Source organism: Ostrinia furnacalis, unplaced genomic scaffold, assembly GCF_004193835.3.
Source record: "Ostrinia furnacalis isolate ACB-3 unplaced genomic scaffold, ASM419383v2 OfSCF1268, whole genome shotgun sequence".
Taxonomy (NCBI): domain Eukaryota; kingdom Metazoa; phylum Arthropoda; class Insecta; order Lepidoptera; family Crambidae; genus Ostrinia; species Ostrinia furnacalis.
This window is the reverse complement of record NW_021131507.1, coordinates 122,137-142,266: the sequence shown is the minus strand read 5'-3', so window position 1 is coordinate 142,266 and position 20,130 is coordinate 122,137. Positions and strand designations below refer to the sequence as shown.

At 40.8% G+C, this 20,130-nt stretch overlaps 1 protein-coding gene across 1 annotated transcript; it reads left to right on the top strand.

The window, feature by feature from the left end:
• Positions 1-9,780: 9,780 nt before the first annotated feature.
• On the top strand, positions 9,781-16,246 carry Atg14 (autophagy related protein 14). Its single transcript, XM_028303729.1, has 7 exons — positions 9,781-10,063; positions 10,416-10,838; positions 11,390-11,517; positions 13,097-13,250; positions 14,522-14,712; positions 14,941-15,612; positions 16,233-16,246. Exons 1-7 carry the CDS (start codon positions 9,885-9,887, stop codon positions 16,244-16,246), a joined length of 1,761 nt encoding a protein of 586 aa, XP_028159530.1. The 5' UTR covers positions 9,781-9,884.
• Positions 16,247-20,130: the final 3,884 nt, after the last annotated feature.

The window sequence follows — 20,130 nt, the reverse complement described above, 5'->3', positions numbered from 1 at the left end:
GACTAAAATATCATTGTCACGTATTCTTTGGATCATTAATAACAAAACAATTTCAGTGTCTTTGAAGAGATATTTGGTTCCCTTTTCAGGTTTCCCCGAAACAGAGGTCCTTAAGCAAACAGATTCATTAACTTCGCCCTGTTTACGCTGTCCAGTCGTCGATTTTGAATTTGAATATATTTGTTTTCGCAGTCACGTAGCGCCCGGAATAGACGGCAGGAGCACTTTGTAAAGTACGCACAGCCACCGCGCGTAGGCACGGACTAAGGGGCCCGAATTTTAGGCAAACCCTATTTTACTAGGCTGAATATCTAGCAATTGAAAAAGTACAAACTTACGAACTCAATGACCTACCTAGTACTTTCTACCATTTTTTTTTTCATTTACAAATTCTACATTATTATTTTTAAAATTTTTGTCTTAGTGAGATGCGATGTTTAGAAAGCATTTTTGATATAAGCATGTGGTAGCACACAAAATAAGATCCGGATTCCCATTTTAAGTCCATGTCTGTTCCAGTCCTCTTCAAACACCCGGTGATTGGGCGATTATTTTCGTGATTCTTATGAAGTGACTTTTAAATCTCCAGCCAACTCGGGGATTAGCGGTAATCCCCATTATACGCGGGGAGATCCCGCACATTCGGCGGCCTGGCGCCGGCCCTGGCGCTTCGTGACGTTATGAAGATCTTTTTGAACCCCGCTTTGGTGCCGTAATAGGTTTCGGAATGAACCGTTTTGTTTTGTAATTAACAACCTTAATGACAGACTTGAATAACAGCTGACGATGTTATTGCTACTGGCAAACAAATCTTACGAAGTTGAGTAATGACGTGGGTGGTGTAAATAATACGTGACTGAAATGCTGTAGGCAGACGATTATATTTTACTAAGTAATATAAATACCACATAGTTTCATATTGATATGACTTAATTACATAATTAATTATGTTATCGCGTGGGCAGTAATTAAGCCTGGTGTCAAATTTTATATGCCTACGTACCTACGCTTTTCACATGACTCGTGTAAAAGCCCCGCGAAAACTAATAAACCTATCATTTTCCAGGGAAAATATAACTAAACCTTCAAGATACACATAGAAATAATATATGTATTAAAGTAAGATTGAAGATAGAAGGTAACCAAAATAGTTTGCAATAGGTACTCAACCTATTTTCATGGCTCTATTCAAAATTAAGGCGGCATAATACGAGTAATATGATTTTTATTGAGTCTATAAAACGTTAACTATCATTATCGTCATGATATGAAGATTTCTAAAAGTCTGCATAATAAGATTCTAAAGTTTTTGTTTATAGCTAAGTTACTTCTATTGCACATAAAATGCCGTTATTTCGGCGTGCAATGATCATTCTTTTGGCCCGTTTTAGTGCGTCTATAAAAATTTCCTATTTCCATTCAACGTGATTTCCTTTTCTACTTTACGTATAGAAATGATACTCCAGCGTCCTATTTTAGAAACTTAATTGGATAGATCGCTATTTGAATATGAAAAATCTCGTTGCATATTCATTTGAGTCCTAGTTCAAACTGACAAATGAGCGGGTAATCCAATATCTGAGCGAGTGCATGAATGAACACATCCGGGGCTTTGATGAAAGTATTATTAGACTCGGGGAAAAGGTTTTGTATTTTAAATCTTTTCATTTGCGAATGTAATTGAATTTTGCAATAACGTAAATAATATTTTAAACTATTATGTTGCAATTTCACTATAGGTAAATTATCACTGTTACGGGATTTTCGCAACAAAACACTGTTTTAAAGTTTTTAATTTTGATAATTTATAGTAACGTACCCTACATGCTATTACGAATCAACGGGCTGGAAGACATAGCGTGGGCAGGCCTCCTACTAGGTGGACCGACGATCTGGTAAAGGTCGCGGGAAGAGCCTGGATGCGGGCAGCGCAGGACCGTTCATTATGGAAAACCTTGGGGGAGGCCTTTGTCCAGCAGTGGACGTCATTTGGCTGAAACGAACGAGGTATTACAATAATAGCTAATGTAAGTCTTTACAATTGATAACACGTGACACAATATTTAAACGTACAGCTGACCGTTTTACTACTAGTTTAGAATAAATACCTAGGTACGAGTATACCTCGTAGTGGCGTCACCCTTTCTTATTTCATCCACTTTACTCTTGAGGAAAGTTAACCAATAGTTCCAACCGTCATTTTCATTCTGATTATTTTCGCTGCGGGTCCAATGGGAGTTTGTGAACTGTGGAGAACTGTGGTTTAACTTACCCCAAGACTTTCCTTCATGTTTCTTTGTCAATCACACCCTAACTTATAAGTTCATAATCTTTTACGCGGCGTTACCAGATGTCGGGTAGTTTGACGAGCCGGTGATCCGGCCGAGCCGGGCCAATCCGGTATTCCGCCGGCATCGGCCGTAAACCATCAGGCGGCAGATTTCCGACGAGAGCACAAATATCTCCCCGCGGTATGGGGTAGCCATGCTTTTGGTCACAACTGGACATTCTTCCAACAAAAAATAATTATAAACAACAAGATTGTCAGCGAGATCTCTTGGCATAGAGACGTTGCAAGGTTTGACTTTGATTGAACTAGTACCTAAGGCTGGGTTGCACCTTACAACTCAACCTAAGAAGTTACACTCTTTTAGCTAGTAAATAGGCTCTACAGTACGTATTATTATTCTGTGGCTCTACACTCAATAGTTCATCATCATCATCAACAAGATTCACTTTCATAGCGTAACTAGCGGCCGCCCGCGACTTCGTACGCGTGGATCCCGTTTTACCCCCTTAGGGGTGGAGTTTCGTAAAATCCTTCCTTAGCGGATGCCTACGTCATAACATCTACCTGCATGCCAAATTTCAGCCCGATCCGTCCAGACTCCAGTGGTTTGGGCTGTGCGTTGATAGATCACTATGTCAGTCAGTCAGTCACCTTTGAGTTAAGAAAGTCGTGTTAGTTACACCACTTATAACTCAAGAACGGCTGAACCGATTTAGCTGAAAATTGTCAGGGAGGTAGTTTAGAGCCCTGGCTCTAAACTACCTCCCTTTCTTCTTCTCCTGAGAAGGACATAGGATACTTTTTATCCCGTTCGAAATAAAATAAAAAGTCTGCTTATTTATTGCCATTAAGGCGGAACAAAGTTCGCCGGGTCAGCTAGTATTTTATAAGATTGAGTTTTATAACTAACTGCCTGGGATAGAGCAAAGAGTAAGAGACTACTTTTAGTAGGTGAACAAGATTAGGTGCGACCAAAATATAACCCGATTGTTGTCAAAGAAGGAAAAGTTAGTCCCCCTATCCCGGCTCGGGCGCGTGTCGTTAACGCATCCGTAGGAAGGCCTCCGACTAGTCCCCGAGTGCTTCCTTCAATTCCCCAGCCAAATGTCGTGTCGATTCCCACCTTGCTCCACCAACCTAAAACACAACTTATTTACATACCCCCAAAGTCCATTTTAACCTGGGGGTAGAGAGAAAATTTTGTGGACCGATTTCCTTGCGACGTTTCTTTACACGCGCGACTCGCGCAGTTTATTGGCCCCCCTAATGCGTTTCGAACAACTGCGGAAAAATATGAGAAGGAATTCTGCAATCGCTTTTTCGGAGTTCTCTACATTTTACTGACGATTAGATTTTACAAATCAAGTCTGGTGCAGTGAATGAATTTTCTATTACCAGGCACTTTGTAAAAGCCCACAAAGGCTATTTTCGAGCACCGCAATCGCACGAAAAGATCTGTGTGGCAACTGCCTCAAAAATACCGACTCCAACCGATCCGAAAACTGATTTCAATTCCCAAACAGACAAACTTTTCATTTGGGCTCCCATATTCTCAGAAATGAAAACTAAATTTAATAGCGTGAACGCAATATCGCAGATTCCCAAAGGCCTTCCAATTCACACTCGGACCGGTTTTTCGGAATCGAACCCGAGTCCGTTCGGCATGCCCGCTCACAAAGCGACTGGACTAAATATCAAGATAAAGCGGCGTTGTATCACAGTCAAAATAATACTCGTAATAGTAGAACATCTTTATTTATCATTTAATTTTATATCACAAGTCGTTATGTGCAGTTACTTAATTCTACCTTTTTTTAAGTACGAGATTGAGGTACTGCTACTTTTCAGTACTAGCCTAAGTGGCAGTGCATGAAACCCAGCCTTTTTTCAAGGGCAGCTTGGCAGGGCCACCTATGGGCTGATTGGGCTGCAGCCCAGGGCCCCGGGGTTACAAGGGGCCCCCAGATCCCGCTAAAAAGTAGGCCATAATTTGAAAAAAAAAATAGTTGTCTGTAAAGTCGGTTTACGGACGATATTTTTACGTGACAACGTCATAAGAAGTTTCAGCCCAGGGCCCCACAAATTCACGATCCGGCCCTGCAGCTTGGCAATAAGTATGTCAAGCAGGATGAGACGAAACGCTGCTGTTTGCGTCCTGACACCGAGAGCACGTCTTACATTATCAATTCTTCGAAGTGTTTTTTTATATCCCTTGAATGTGTAAGTAGGTAATTAAAACAGAGCGCTCTATCAAGGTTAAATTGCCTTCGTATCAATGCCATAAAAATTCATGTTTTGACTGCCAACACGTTGTGAGCTAAAAACTCTTGTTGAAGATGTTTTACTATTCTATTTTAGTTAGGCTTGCCGAATCTAGTGGACCGACTAACGCGCCCATTCTCACGGAAAGAAAATTGATTTCATATTGAAATAACCAGTTGTTTTTGTGAAATATAGACGCGCTTTCAAATCGTTTTTGTTTGGGATTAGCATATCAAAACATTTCATTGGAAATGTATTGGCATATACCTAATGTTTATTAGTTTGCACGCATATAAAACACCCTGTTGCCAGAAACAATGTTTATTGTAGACGAATGTTGTTAAAGTTGTTGTTTTTAAAACTGAATCTTAATTAACAATAATACTTAGGTAATTCTATCTCGTTACTTCCCGATTCCGAAAGGAATAGGACTGTTTTTCACATTTTATGCTTAATATAAAACAGATAAGTAGGTGTAAAAACCTCCCATCCGGAAAAGAGAGAATTTTTACCCAAAACCAACGAGCTGCAAACGGCAGCGGCCATTTTTGCATATGATCTGGCAAATTATTAACGTAATTACGCTCGCAATCACCGGCTAACGAAGGCGCGGACTTTGTTATGCTTACCAGAGCTACCCTGAAAAATACGAATAAAACGCGTGGGAAAGTTGTTAGCGTATGTTTCGGTTTACCTACACGTGTCCATAAATACACGCTTAAATACCTACATTTTGACTTGATGATCGTTTCATTTAGTTACTTTACTTTTCCACTATACCTACATGAGTTCGCCCTCTCTGACACACAGCCTGTATATCAGTTAAATGACAAAAAAATATAACTATAATATCCACTGTCCCTAAACCTAATGGCCATAACAACGAGCCTCTAATTTTAAGTAACAAGGTCAAACAAATACTTAGGTACAAATGTGCTTTAGCTGTGTGCAAATAATCCTTCTAAGAAATAGTGCTTCTCGCACAATTGTCTTAAGATTAAGACCCCAAGTCTTAAAGAGGCGTCTAATCCAGGCAAGCGGCACTGTCGGGTTTCGCGCTCCATAACATGCGACCGCCCTAATTAACTCCGCCAAAAACGCCCTTGTGTGGTCAGCGCGTTAGCGACGCAGGGCTGGGCGTTTCGGCTGTTCGGCTGTTTACCGGATAAAACAGATGCTGTGACTTTCGACCATAGAAGATTGAAAGTTCCTTTGCATGCATGTCATTAGATTTCGTTGTCTTAAATGATAACGGTAGGTACTGCTCTCTACATCTCTATTTCGAGGAAACAATTGCCTACTTAATTAAAAACTGTGATAGTGTGATTTTTCTTGAAAGGTCGATGGTATGAAACTGTCATGTTGCCAAAAGTAACCGTTACATGGATGGAGTAAAAGTTTTTGCTCTGTCAAAAGTAGGAAGTAACTACTCGTACCTAGTACCCAATCTCTTACAAAGTTTTATCTTGAAGGCTGATGAAAGAAAGTTTGTAGCCTAGAACTACTATAGCGTCTGCATCATGGGACTACTATCCTGACTTACCAAAACATATTTCGGCTGAAAATCCCTTGACATTCTTACACAGCACTAAACTGTTTATGCGATTAGGAAAACAGGCCTTGAGTCCAAGAAATAAGGCGACGTGTGCACTACCGACCTGATTTCCCCTGGGCTTGATTGCCGCAACTTAGGACGAGTTTAATATTTGTCGGGATTAGCTATTTTTAAGAAACCGAATGGAGTCCTTCTTCTAGCGATGGATAAGGAACAACAAAAAGTTTGTGTCTAGTTGGGAATACAAAAATATTTGGTTTTCACACTTTTTATGAGGCGTGATCGAATCAGAAATGAGGAGATCCGCAGGAGAACCAAAGTAACCGACATAGCCCGCAGAATTGCTAAAATCAAGTGGCAGTGGGCGGGGCACATAGCTCGTAGAGACGATGGCCGTTGAGGCAGGAAAGTTCTCGAGTGGCGACCACGGGCTGGAAGACGTAGCGTGGGCAGGCCTCCTACTAGGTGGACCGACGATCTGGTAAAGGTCGCGGGAAGAGCCTGGATGCGGGCAGCGCAGGACCGTTCATTGTGGAAAACCTTGGGGGAGGCCTTTGTCCAGCAGTGGACGTCATTTGGCTGAAACGAACGATGAGGCATTTTATGTAACTTACCTACTTTTGGTATAAGGAGGACTTTAACTGTCATTATTTAGGTAGGAAATTCTTCTTCTTCTCAGTCGTTTCGCTCTTAGCAGAGCGGTCGTGGTCATGTTGAGGCGTCCACATAGGAAAGTAGTAGATAGAATAAAATTAATCATCTATTGCCACCATTTGATTCATCTTTGATCATCGCCGATTTTATTTTTGTTTAAACCACATTTTACTCGGATTCGGTTAGATCCACCCGCGTTTTCGGAAAGATCGATCTCAACTCAAAACAAGTCACACGTCGCAACAAATCTAATTTACATGTTAGGAAACCACTCGACTACTTAACTAACAACTCGTTAGCTGTTTTGGGCTGACTTCAATTAAAACCCCACATAAGTTTATGTACTTAGCCTGGTCCGGGCAAATTCCCGCCAAAATAAAAACAAAATGGCGGCTCATTACTCGACACACGGTAATCCAATCTAGCTGATTCGTTGACCCTTGCCTCGTCCACCCCTTGCCTTCTATTTATTTTTCGAATATCAAAGGATGCGGGATTGCGAGACCGGTAAATATGTAAGTACCTACACTCTACAAACTAATTTCAGATTAAGAGTGCTCCTACTCGTCGTATAGTTCACTATCAGAAAGAAGCGCTTGTTAGTAATTTTTTTGATAATCATCTTGGTTTAAATCTTGGTTGGTATTTTACCTAGGTACTCATAATACCATTTATCTGTGATAATACCAACGATACATTCCTTAAGTCTGGGTCAAAAAGACCCATTTTGTGACTAGCTAAAAATTATTTTTTCCTAAGGGATTTTAAAAGAAGGTAGGTAAATTATTTCGTTTCGTTTAAAATTTTAGTCGTTGCGCTCGCAAGATGCAGGAGCCTGTAATGTAATGTAAGTAGGTATAGGTGCCTAGCCTCTGGAGATCTCCACAATACTAATGACACATCACAGTGCGGGTGAACCTCTGGATGAAAGGCGAATAAAACGAGCTAACGGGCTTTGATGAAATTCAACAACAATCTCTTTGGAAGCCACGAGTCCTTGACTCCAAAGCAAAGCTAACGAGTAAAATCCTGTGTGTATGCAGACGAGGACATTCGTTAAACTGAGTTGAATTCTAAAAATGATCAGCCCACTTCAGATAACTAAGTACTTATGGAATAGGAATTTATCCGCTTTCATTAGGATATTTGAAAAATTTATACATAACTTGTAAATATTTGCGGCCGAAAATTACATAAGTGGTGGTGGGTTAGGTAATATAATTATATTCATCCCTTTCTTATATGGGTCATTCCATAAAAATCTGTATATTTTCGACGTCATTTTGTCCGTAACTTTTTTAAGATGCTTTTGAATACTTTATTAGTGTAAATTATTGTTTATTAATTAATTATGTTATGTCTAAAAGGGCCAGTCACTTTATGCTTTATTTTAGGAGAAATTATAATTTTCAATTTTTTCATACTACATTACTCCTATATGACTTCTAATAAAGTATAAAACTTTTAACCTTAACATTTATAGATAAGTTAATACACATAATGTAGTTGTTTTGTTATTATCACTATATAAAAAACATCATTCCCTAACTAGTAATTTAGTCCCAAGTGCCATTTAAAGCTAGGGCCTGACGCTCTAGGGACTGACAATTTGGAGTAAAACTTAACACAAATGCAGATTAACTTTATATTATAAGATGCTTAATACCATGTGCCGAAAATAGCCAAAAAACTACACGTAAATAATATACTATTAAATTATATACAATTTCCTATTATAATCAATAAAGCTACTCAACTAGGGACTGACGAAGTGACTGGATTAACACATGTTTCGGTAACAACTGTCACGTTTGCACTAATTCAAAAAACGGCTACCGCAAAGCCAGTATGGTCTGAGGATAACTTCGTATCGTACTTTAAACTCAACTAAATGTCATTCACTCTAAATACATATTAAAGCGCAAAATTATAAAATCAGTGCGTGGCGAGGGAATGACGCTAAAAACTGTAGACTCTTTTTCAACTAAAGAAAATCAAATTATTGTTTATTGAAACCGCAAAATATTAATAGAATTTGGTGTAATATACATTTAAATAGATTATTCGTTAATTAAAACAAAGGATAAAGTTGATGTTTTTATAAATGTGGGTCCCAAAACACAAACTTTTGGAGTACGGACATGCCTAGGGAATGACGTTTTGGGTCATTCAAAAGGAATTTAAGATGTTTTAAAAATAGTTTTAAAAAATATAAATGGGTGATAAATAAAGCACATTGCGAGCTGTTATTTAACAATTTTGGAATAAAATATTAACAAATATTTCATGTGAAATGTGGCGCGGACTAAGAGTTGACATATTTTTGTGGAATGACCCATATCACAAACTACTTTTCGGTCCTCGATCGAATGCTATGCGTATTGGTCGGAAAAAATGTTTCGGTTCTGAAAATACACAACAAAACGCGAACTTTTTCTTATCTGTAACCATCACCACTGTCAAATGTCATTTTGACACCTCGCTGTCACGCACCAGCCAGTGTTGCCACCTTGGTGGTTTTACCACCAGAACTAGCGCTTTTTCGAGGCTCTTTGTGGTATGTTTTCATTATTTACCTAGGGTTCAGAACGGTTTTTAGCGGTTTTTCCGTATGGAATTGAACATATTTTTGAAAGGGAAACCCGCCAACTTTCCGGAATGTATAATATTCTAAATTAAATGTTTTGTAGGTATGCATAGATGCATACCTACAAAACATTTAATTTTGCTTGTACATTTTCCACGAATATAAGACCCATAAAAGTCAAGACCGAACTGCCTGGAGATGCAATGCATGACGCGGAGAGCCGACCCCAAATAAATGGGAATGGGACAGACAAAGAAGAATAAGATCCATAAAAGTTGTTCGCATTTCAGTTTGTATTAAATACTTAATTAATTATTTTTTTCTAAACATCGATCGCTGAGTAGCTCAGCGGAATTTGGTAATGTTTGTTTGTTAGGTCCAATCCAAGTGCTTTAATAAAATCCGAGGTGGCAACACTGGCACCAGCTGCTAAATTGACATATTTGACATTGACAAGTTTTTGTGTTCATTCATTACGGAACATTTCGCATCGCATTTGATTTTGCAAACAATACGAATACGCAACAGTACGAATTATGGCGTTAAGTTATTTATCCGAGGGCGAAGCGCCCCGGGACTTCAAGGTGTCGTCGACGGAGAGTGATGGCCATTACACCAAGTGCCTCCTTTGTTATACGGTTAAGAGGAACTTCTACTGCCAGGACTGCATAAAGACAGGCAGCTTCGTACATTCATCGATGCCCTACTCAGACAGGTAGTTGACCAGCTTCCATCATACAATTACTTGTAGAGATTTCGTAATGATAACTTAGTTTCATCATGAATTGAAGTCCATTCATTGTCAATCAAGATTATAGTCAAATTTCGTGGCCCGCCAGTTGAGACCGTCCATATGCTATTAACGTAACATTAATTACGTATTAAGTTATTCGAATTTAATGACAGGAAATATTATCTCGGTATATGTACACAAAAGGTATTGGTCAAATTTACATTGATGATTGTTTACAGATTATTTGTTTACTGCATCTAGTGGAAAACTTTGCAACCCAAGTGATATTATTTTACAATCTAACGAGGCACAAATTATTGTGTATTCATTTCAGATACTCAGAAAAACAAGCAAAATTACTCAGACTGAAAGCAAACAGAAAACACATATTGGACAGATGTGAAAAACTATTATCAGGGAAAATAAAGAAGGACAACTTACTGACGGAGGCCAAACAATCCCGAGACAGACTTGACTTACTGCGGTTAGCGATAGAGCAGCGCAAGAACAACATTGACGAAAAGAAAAAAGAATTGTTAAATTTAAAACAGCAGAACCATGATTTGAGTATGAAACTGCCGCGGTACCAGAAGCGGGTGTCACTGCTGGGCAAGCACGCCCAGGAGCAGCAGATGGAGCTGCAGAACCGGATGAGCCGCTACAGCGAGCAGGCCGACCAGCTGGCCGCGCTCCGGCGCTCGCGGATAAGGCAGCTCACTAAGTACATATTCCCAGTTTACATAAGCTATGATACAAGGTGAGTGGATATTTGCAGTGGCTATTATACTTATATTGATTTAATTTGATTTTGAAATTAACTGTTTGCTAATGCTGTAAAAAATGCTCCATGAAGAAGGCACAGAGATTAATTAATAATTATCACATTATAAAGACCAGAGTTAAAAAGATCAGGAATAAATAACAGCAAATGAAAAGACAGGAAATAAATCAATCAAACCATTTCACACACCATTCCAGACACTCATTTATTTACTTAGAGATTCTTACACTGTATCAAGATATTTTATCATTATGTCCATAACGCCCCCTGTTGCGCGCCTTCTTGACTGGTAGCCTCAATATGGTCCCGGTCAAGAGGGCGCGCAATCCGCAATCTTCATCGTGTGTTGGTTCCCGCTAAAAAACCAGCTTCTCGACATGGCGCTTGTTATGTCGCGAATATAGCTGAGCGGACGCCTCTTCAGCATAGCTTGTAGTTTAATGTTATATGTACTGTATTTTTATTTTATTTTTCTATGCTGAATAAAGTATTCTTATTATTTTAAATATGTTCCTGTACTGTTCCAGTGACAGTATCGAGGACATGGAGTTTGTAGGGGAGGACGCGGAGGAGGAGGCTCCGTGCCGCTCGCAACTGCACATCGTGGCGCCGTGGGTCAGCGCCGACGGCGACCTGGCGCACGTGCAGTCTTGGCGTGAGTACAGCCGCTGCTATCTTACCAAAGCCTATTAGAAATGCTCTATGTGAGAAGCCACACGGTAACATTTTCCCGCATCACATGTGGTATGCGACGCCGCAATACGGCACCGTCTCGCTCAATCGAAGTGCGGTGTGCCTGTGGTGCGGCGCCGGAACGCACCGTCGGGCATATCATTGATTTTTATATGCAGGAGGCCGCAGCGACATTGCTCCGGCGCCGCGCCGCGACCGCACCGCACTGTGTGGCTTCTCGTGGCGAAAATGCTTTGTTGTTGTTTGAATAATAATGAATCTGTTTCGAATTATTGCTCTATTTATGAGAAGCATATAGGTTAACAGGATTACTGGGTCTTTAGTCCTATGATAGATTTTCTGGCAATGATGGTTACCTCGCAAAACGCCTATCGAAAACCATTGCGAAATAAAAACTACAACAGTCGCCTCTTTGATACAAAGCTCATCAAAGCTGTCTCAATTTTCTGTCGTTTTCATTAATCGCCGAGCAAGGAAAGTATTTTAACTTTGGTTCCATCTGTGTTACATTAAACTTATGCAATGTTAATGTGGCGACATCTATCGACGCACCGCTACAGACTAGTGGTAGTCATCACCCAATAGATGGCGCTGACACATGCAATGACTGGCATACGCTCATAAACTTGCATCGCGGTGTCAAGAGTTTTCTCACCTATTAGTTTCTTGCGCTGCTCGTTCTCAGGCACTGGCCCATTTATTGTCCTAAAGCTGGCTGCATTTTAAAAGCCTACTTTCATAAATTTCGTAATTATGTCGGCGCCGGACACAGATGCTGCAAATTATTATTGATGATTAATAGTAGAAATCTTAATATTATGTTATCTGTATAAATCTGTAGAACGGAAGTTTTGTGGTTTTTAAACGTAACACCGACTGATGCGTAGAAAAAGGTAACGGTCAATCAGTTGTGTCATGTCAAGAGGTTACGAAGTTATCTAAGCGTATTGAGTTTGGTGGAACGTTAAACTGTAGTTAAAGTGATTGTCAACCATCTAACATATTATCTCCTTGCCCGCTAACCCACGCCAATGGAGATTCCACCCCTAGAGCTCCTGATAGAGACCCCGTGCCTTTAAATAAATGAATTATTTTTAAGGTTCGGCCAAACCAACGCGATCACACGCGATCAGCCGGCGTGCAGCGATGGCGACAACACTAAAATGCATTGATCGCCATCGCTGCACGCCGGCTGATTGCGTGTGATCGCGTTTATTTGGCCGAATCTTTAGTTTCTTGTGCTGCTCGTTCTCAGGCACTGGCCCATTTATTGTTTAAGAGTAGGCGCACATCGTTGATTTTTTGTCGGCCGATAGTTTAGTCGGGTAGTTGATCAGTATGGACATGTATGGGAGTGCGCACACTACGCCGATTCGATTAGGCCGATTCTTTATACAAATTAAAATCGGGCACAACTATCGGCCAACTAAAAATCAACGGTGTGCGCCTACTCTTAAAGCTTGCTGCATTTTAAAAGTCTACTTTCATAAATTTCATAAATACCTAAATGAGTTTTTTTAATGTGGTGTTCCTGTGCACAGTAGTACAGAACAAAGAGGCGGTGGGCGCGGGCGCTGGCGCGGGCGCGTGGAACCCGCTGCACCGCACGCAGGCGGCGCTGGCGCTGGCGGCGCAGCTGGCCGCGCTGCTGGCCTGGACCATCGACATGCGCCCGCCGCACACCATCTCGCTCAGGTATGGCGCATTTTCATTAGTTGATAACTCGTTCGGTATACAGCATGCGGGGACTCTCCGCATGCGAGATAACGACCAATGAAAGTTGCAAGTCGATACGCGTTCGGGGATCATTATCCCCGCATGCATTATACCGACCGTGCTATCGACCAATGAAATTCATCACTCGATATACAGCTTGCTTGCGGGTCTTGAGTCAATATTTCATACGTGTGCTTGTTGGATTAGAACCTGTGGCATGCGTTCCAGAAATCTCCGGCACGCCGCATGCGGACCCTATCGACGCACGCAGATCACTGAAACTCGCGTTTAAAAAGAACTCGCTACACATCCTCGCAGCACCGCTCATCTTCCTATCTTCCTAACACATCCTTGTGGAAACGCAGCCTAAAGGCTAACGTCCACATGTCGGTATCGTACGCATCGGACGTATGTATTGCACGCAACGGATCGTAGTATTATTTATATGGAAACTCATATAAGTGCGTCCACCTGTCCACATCGTACGGATCGCACATCCGATGTGTTTTGTACGATGCGTCCGTTGCGTACGATACCGACAAGTGGACACTTAGCTTTATTCGGCACATTATATCCATCCGTCTAAGGGAGAAGCCACACGGTGCGGTTAAAAATGATATGCCAAACGGTGCGTTCCGGTGCCGCACCGCAGGCACACCGCACTTCGATTGAGCGAGACGGTGCCGTTGCGGCGCCGCATACCATATGATGTGTACAGTGATGCGGCAAAATGTTTGCGGCGTCGCACCGCACAGTGCGAGTTCTCTTTAAGAGTTTTGGACTCCGCCCGTTGAAAATTTACCTTCAACCGCCTCTGTGGTCGTGGTAAGACCATCTGCTACAGACGCAGAGGTCCCGGGTTCGATTCCCAGTGGAGGCAGGTTTTTCTGTTCGGTTTGGTTGTGGTAGGGCTTGTTCTAAGTCCGTCTGACTAGCTACCACCATCTTACGTAAGTCTGTCGCCATAACAACAATGTTAACAGTATTGTTGTGTTCCGGCAGTTCGAGGTAAGATAGCCAGTTCCTTCGTGGTTGAGGATTCCGGGTGAAGCTCGCTTCCACCTTCGGCCTGATCATCACTTACCATCAGGTGAATATAGGCCAAGAGCTTCCCCGTTGTGGATAAAAAAAAACACATCACACTATTCGGCACATTGCATCCATTCGTCTACAAGCTTTGGGCTCCGCTCACTGAAATTCTGCGTGCATTGTTTTTAGCCATCTGACAAATGTATATTTTCCCCTGGCAGCGAGTACAGCAGCTGGCGCGGCGGGGGCGCGGCGCTGTCGGCGCGCTGGCGGCGGCTGGCGGGCGCGGGCGCGGCGCTGTGCTGGCGGGGGNTCCTTAAACCCTGGATCACCCCAGGTCTATTGAGGTGTATCCAAAACAGGGATAACATGCACAAAAGACTCAGAAATGAGCCTAACAATGAAATCCTTCGTAAGACCTATATTCGCTACCGTAACTTTTGTAACTCTTTACTTAAAAAAATCAAAATTGCACATGACAGGAATCTCATTGTTAAGGCGGGTTCTAATAACAAAAGACTATGGAACGCCATCAAAGAAGTTTCTAATATCAAAAAAATAAACTCAAGTTCTACCGACCTCCTTTCTTGTATGCCCACTCCAAATCAAGCTGTTGAGCACGTTAACTCTTTCTTCGCAGGCATTGGTAGGTCCCTCGCCGAAGAAATTCTCTCAAATAATTCCGGTCCTCCCTCCTCTTCTCCTACACCTCCTGTTTCTTCTTCGTCTTCTGCCTGTCAATCTTTCGTTCTCCTGAGTGCCTCTACCGCAGAGGTTGAAACCCTTCTATTATCCCTCAGGGAGGAGTGCGCAGTTGGTTGGGATAATATCCCTACCACCCTCTTGAGGCGCTGTAAAGACCAGCTAGTCCCTCCTNGTTGGGATAATATCCCTACCACCCTCTTGAGGCGCTGTAAGGACCAGCTAGTCCCTCCTATTGCACACATCTGCAACCTCTGCCTTTCCTCAGGTTGCTTTCCGGATGCTTTTAAAAAGGCACTAGTTCACCCAATCTACAAGTCTGGGGATCGAAACCGTGTCAATAACTACCGTCCTATATCGGTTCTGCCAGCCTTGTCGAAAATCTTAGAGCGGTTAATAAACAACAGACTGATCAAATTCATTGAGGAGCGGGATTTCTTGTCTCCTGGTCAACACGGCTTTAGACAGGGTAAATCTACAGCTGATGCGGNGGCGCGGGCGCGGCGCTGTGCTGGCGGGGGGGCGTGGCCGCGCCCACCGCGCCGCACGCGCTGGCTGCGCTGCACGCGCTCGCACGCGCCGCTAGCGCCGACGACGCCATGCTCGGACGGTGAGTACAGGCACAGAATAATAATAAGTACTACCACAGAATAATAATAAGTACTACGTACAGAAGTTTTACTTCGCGAAGGTATTTAAAAAAAATATGCTCAATGTCATTAACAATATGGTGTAATTTAGCCTGTCTCAAGAGTCAAGCACCATTTTGTTGACAAACGTCAGTGATCGCATTCTTGGCCCCACGCTTTTCCTGGTGTACATCAACGATCTCTGCTCCCTTCCCATCCCAAACTGTAAAGTTATTTCCTTTGCCGATGACACAGCCCTCGTATTTGCAGCCGACTCATGGGGTGACACTTTCCGGCGAGCACAGTCTGGATTTCACCAAGTCTCCTTATGGTTACAAAAAAACCTTCTAACGCTCAACGTAAAAAAAACCCATTATATTACGTTCTCTATTAAGAAAATCCCAACAAATACCCTTAGTGGTCTTCGATTAATTGCCCATACTCACCCCCTTCTATCTGACCTACCTTGTAACTGTTCACCACTGTCTTCGACTGATGAAATTAAATATCTAGGCATAACTATAGATTCGAGACTAACTTTTAAATCCCATATCGTAGCTACAGCCGGGAGACTCCGCAAGCTTATGTTTGTCTTTCGTAGGCTTCGCCACGTAGCAGACCCCAGCCTTGTCAGGACAGTCTATGTAGCCCTCTGCCAGTCACTTTTGATTTATTGCATAACCTCTTGGGGAGGTGCCTGCAAGACTGTCCTGATAAAGCTGGAACGAGCTCAAAGGGCCATCCTTAAAATTTGCACCTTCAAACCGCTGCTTTTCCCTACGTATGAGCTCTTCCAATACTGCCAAGTTTTAACCGTCCGCCAACTCTTCATCTTGTATATTGTCTTAAAACAACACCATCTAGCAAATTTCGATCCCTCTGTTGTCCGACGTAATCACCTGGTAGTTCCGTCTTCTTCTTTTAAAACTTACTTCTCTCATCGCTTCTACTGTTTCTTGGGTCCTTCTTTGTATAATGCTCTTCACCATAATTTAGATCTCCACTCCTTGCCAAAATTTTATTGTAAGTACAAGGTCTCAAATTACTTGCAATCCTTGACGTATGCTGAAACGGAAAACCTGCTTCAACCAATTAGGTAACTGTAATATGGGCAGATGGTTCATTACTAACACACACGCACACTCACTCACATACACCTACATTCTCACTCACATACACTCACACTTACATACACCTACACACACATACACTCACACTCTCATTACACTCACTCTCACATCACTTACACTTCACCTTATACACACTCTCTTTCAATACTCGTCTAGTTTTTGTCTAGTTTTAAAATAACTTTAATAAATTCTATGTGCTCCGGCCATTATCGAGAGAGGAGAGTACTGGCGCTCTGTAGTACAGGCTTCTCGCCTAGTTCAGACTCCAGTTCTCTCACAATCTTACCCTGTTCAATTAGTACATAGCAATTTGTGTTTCACTGTATTATTGGATTGTGAAAGAAAGAAATAAATGCTTTTTTTTTTTTATTATTATTATTTTGAGTTGTTTTAAATTCTCAGCATTTTATGCTGGTATTAATGTTATCCACGGGTCGAGACCAAGTGGATAGCATTGATATGATGTTTAATTTAGTACTCGTTACATGTGGAGCGCGCGTCGGCTAAAAATTTTCGGGTGATTCGGCATGAATTTAAAATAACAGCTTTCTGCATTAAGTGATATGAGTTGCTTTTTAATTTGAGGATGTCCAGGTTCTTTATTAAGGATTTGGGTATTACGCCTGTTGCTGATAGTACTATGGGGATTATATGGACTGATTTTACTTTCCACTGTATTTTTAATTGTATGGCTAGATCTGTATATTTTGTGAGCTTTTCATTAATTGTGCTTTGTATGTTATGGGTATTCGGTACTGCAATATCTATAAGGTATACTATATTCTGTTCTTTATCGTGGATGGTAATATCGGGCCTGTTGTAATGAGTTGTCCTATCGGTTAAAATTGTGCGGTCCCAGTAAATTTTGTGCTTTCTATTGTCTAGTACTGGTGGCGGTTTGTATTTGTAATAAGGTGTCTTTTGATTGATAAAATTGTATTGGTGTGCTAGATATTATAACTGCGCACAGCGCCATCTATTTATTTTGGCAAGAACTACAAGACAAGGTTTTTGACCAATACGTACAGCCTTAAAAGTACTTACAAGAAAACATAGATGTCACTGTGCACTTTTGCATCGCGTTAGCAAAGTTTTTTCAGTGGCTTACTTAAGGTTTGATAAAGTATTCATCAGTCACCAGTTAATTTATTTCTAGTCATGTAAGATCCAGTAAGGTTTAAGGTGTACTTAAATGCATTGCTAGGCTATACAATAGACGAAATAATATAAGGAGTAGATATATTATATTTTTGTAAGCGCTATTGCGCTAAAATACGAACTAAAGTCCTTGCTAAGTACGGGATTCGAAAAATATGGATAAGTTGAGTGTACGCTGTTTTTTGAGTGGCCTATCAAAACATATTTACAAAATATGCGCCATATAACGGAATTTATTATACCTACTACAGCTTTACATTTCCTAATACTATATTGGAATTCTATAAAATTCTTAGGAACTGTATACATTTCCTAGGAATTATGTGCGTAACACCTTCGCTGCCAGGCTAAAAATGGCACTGTTCCGTTCGGGCCATGGGGGACAATGATGGGCGACACTTTAACTTTCCGTTCGGGCCGCGTCGGACAATGATGACCGCGAGTCAGACCTATGTTGAAACCTCTNATGGAGCACCTGGTTCTTGTCACCCTTCAACGGCCAAGTCACACAGCATTAACTATAATAATAAAGAAATCGCAGTAAGGAACCATAGACTTGGCACGACTTTGTCTAGATTTCATTACTTTTTAGAGATAAACAAGCAGCTCCATCGAGACTTGGCTAGTTTTTTACAGAATGTTTTTGGTGGGATTAAATATACAATAAATACTTAGGTATTTATTCCATGAAGTTTATTTAGACAAAACATAAGAAACAAATAAATGAACGACACTTCCTTTTTATTTATTATTTTTTTCAATCTCGTTTATGACATGCCACTGAAAAATATGTAGAGACCAATGAACGAATGCATTTATTTACATAATGTGTTTATTTATTTTTTTAGATACCTATTCATGTACGAAATTGGAAGTTAATAATTTAATGAATAGGTCTGATTAACCGCTCATTACGATATTATATTATTCCGCGTGTATATTTCTAAAATATAAAAATGGTAGAGTTAAGACGATTTTTAGTACACTCAGTGAGCATTATTAATAGTTCAATATAATTAAGATTGATAAATTATTTTTTAATTGGTTGGACGTTAGAATGAAGGAATTACGGCTATTTATATACGTGGGGAAATTTAACTGCCTCTGTGGTCTAGTGGTAACCTAGCTCGAGACTCAGAAGTCCCTGGTTCGTGGTTCCAGTGGGAGGAAATTTTTTTTTGCACAGTTTGGTTGGTGATAGAGCTGGTTCTAAGTCCGGATAGCTAGCTACCACCATCTTAGTTAAGTTTATCGCCTAACTTAACTACATTAACAGCATTGTTGGTGTTTAGAGAGTGGAGGTAAGATAGACAGTTCCTCTGAGGTTGAGGATTCCGTTTGAAGCTCGCTTGCAACTTACGCCCGTATTCACAAACTTACTATGAGGTCTCACAGTGCGAGTGGACGCACAGGATGACACATGAACCAATCACAGAGCTCTATTCAACGCTGTGCGTCCGATTTGCTGCTTCACTTAAGCAAGCATCGTTTGTGAATACGGGCGTTAGGCCTGATCATCACTTTCCATCAGGTATGGCAACTGGCAGGACAGGTGCTTCGTCAAAAATAAAAAAATATTAAAATATATTCTCAAACGCGTATTAATATAGCACGTAACATCTCAAAAGAGAGCTCATCCAAAAAGAGTGCTCTTTGACTACCTTATTTACGAAGTGACTGTCTATTTTATTTTCGCGCAAATATAAACCCTAACCACAACACAATAAGGGCGCGTCTCGCCGAATGTTACACGGAAATCGATCTCGTCTGCTATTTCATTTGTAAAGAGAAGTAAGATGTGAATATGAAATTGAAACGCAAACAATAACATATTAATATTTAATTAAATTGCATAATTAATTAATGAAGTGCGACGTCAGTTTTTTGGAATATAATTTTATATTCCAAAAAAACTGGCTGTATTTATTTACATTCAAAGTTGGTACTTACTGGAGAGTAATACTGTTATAGAAATATACATTAGAGATAAAATATCTCTGATGTATATTTTTACACTTCTATCTACGATCGAACTCGCGCGATCTCTGAACTCAAATCTCTAGTGTAGAAGTGGGTATTAATCATTTATCAATACACTTGGTATTAAATAATTATGGGCATATAAATGGTATGGTGAAGTCAGAAATTTGATATTATCATTTTAATATTATTTAATTTCATACAAAATAAATGTTATAAAATCCGATTTGT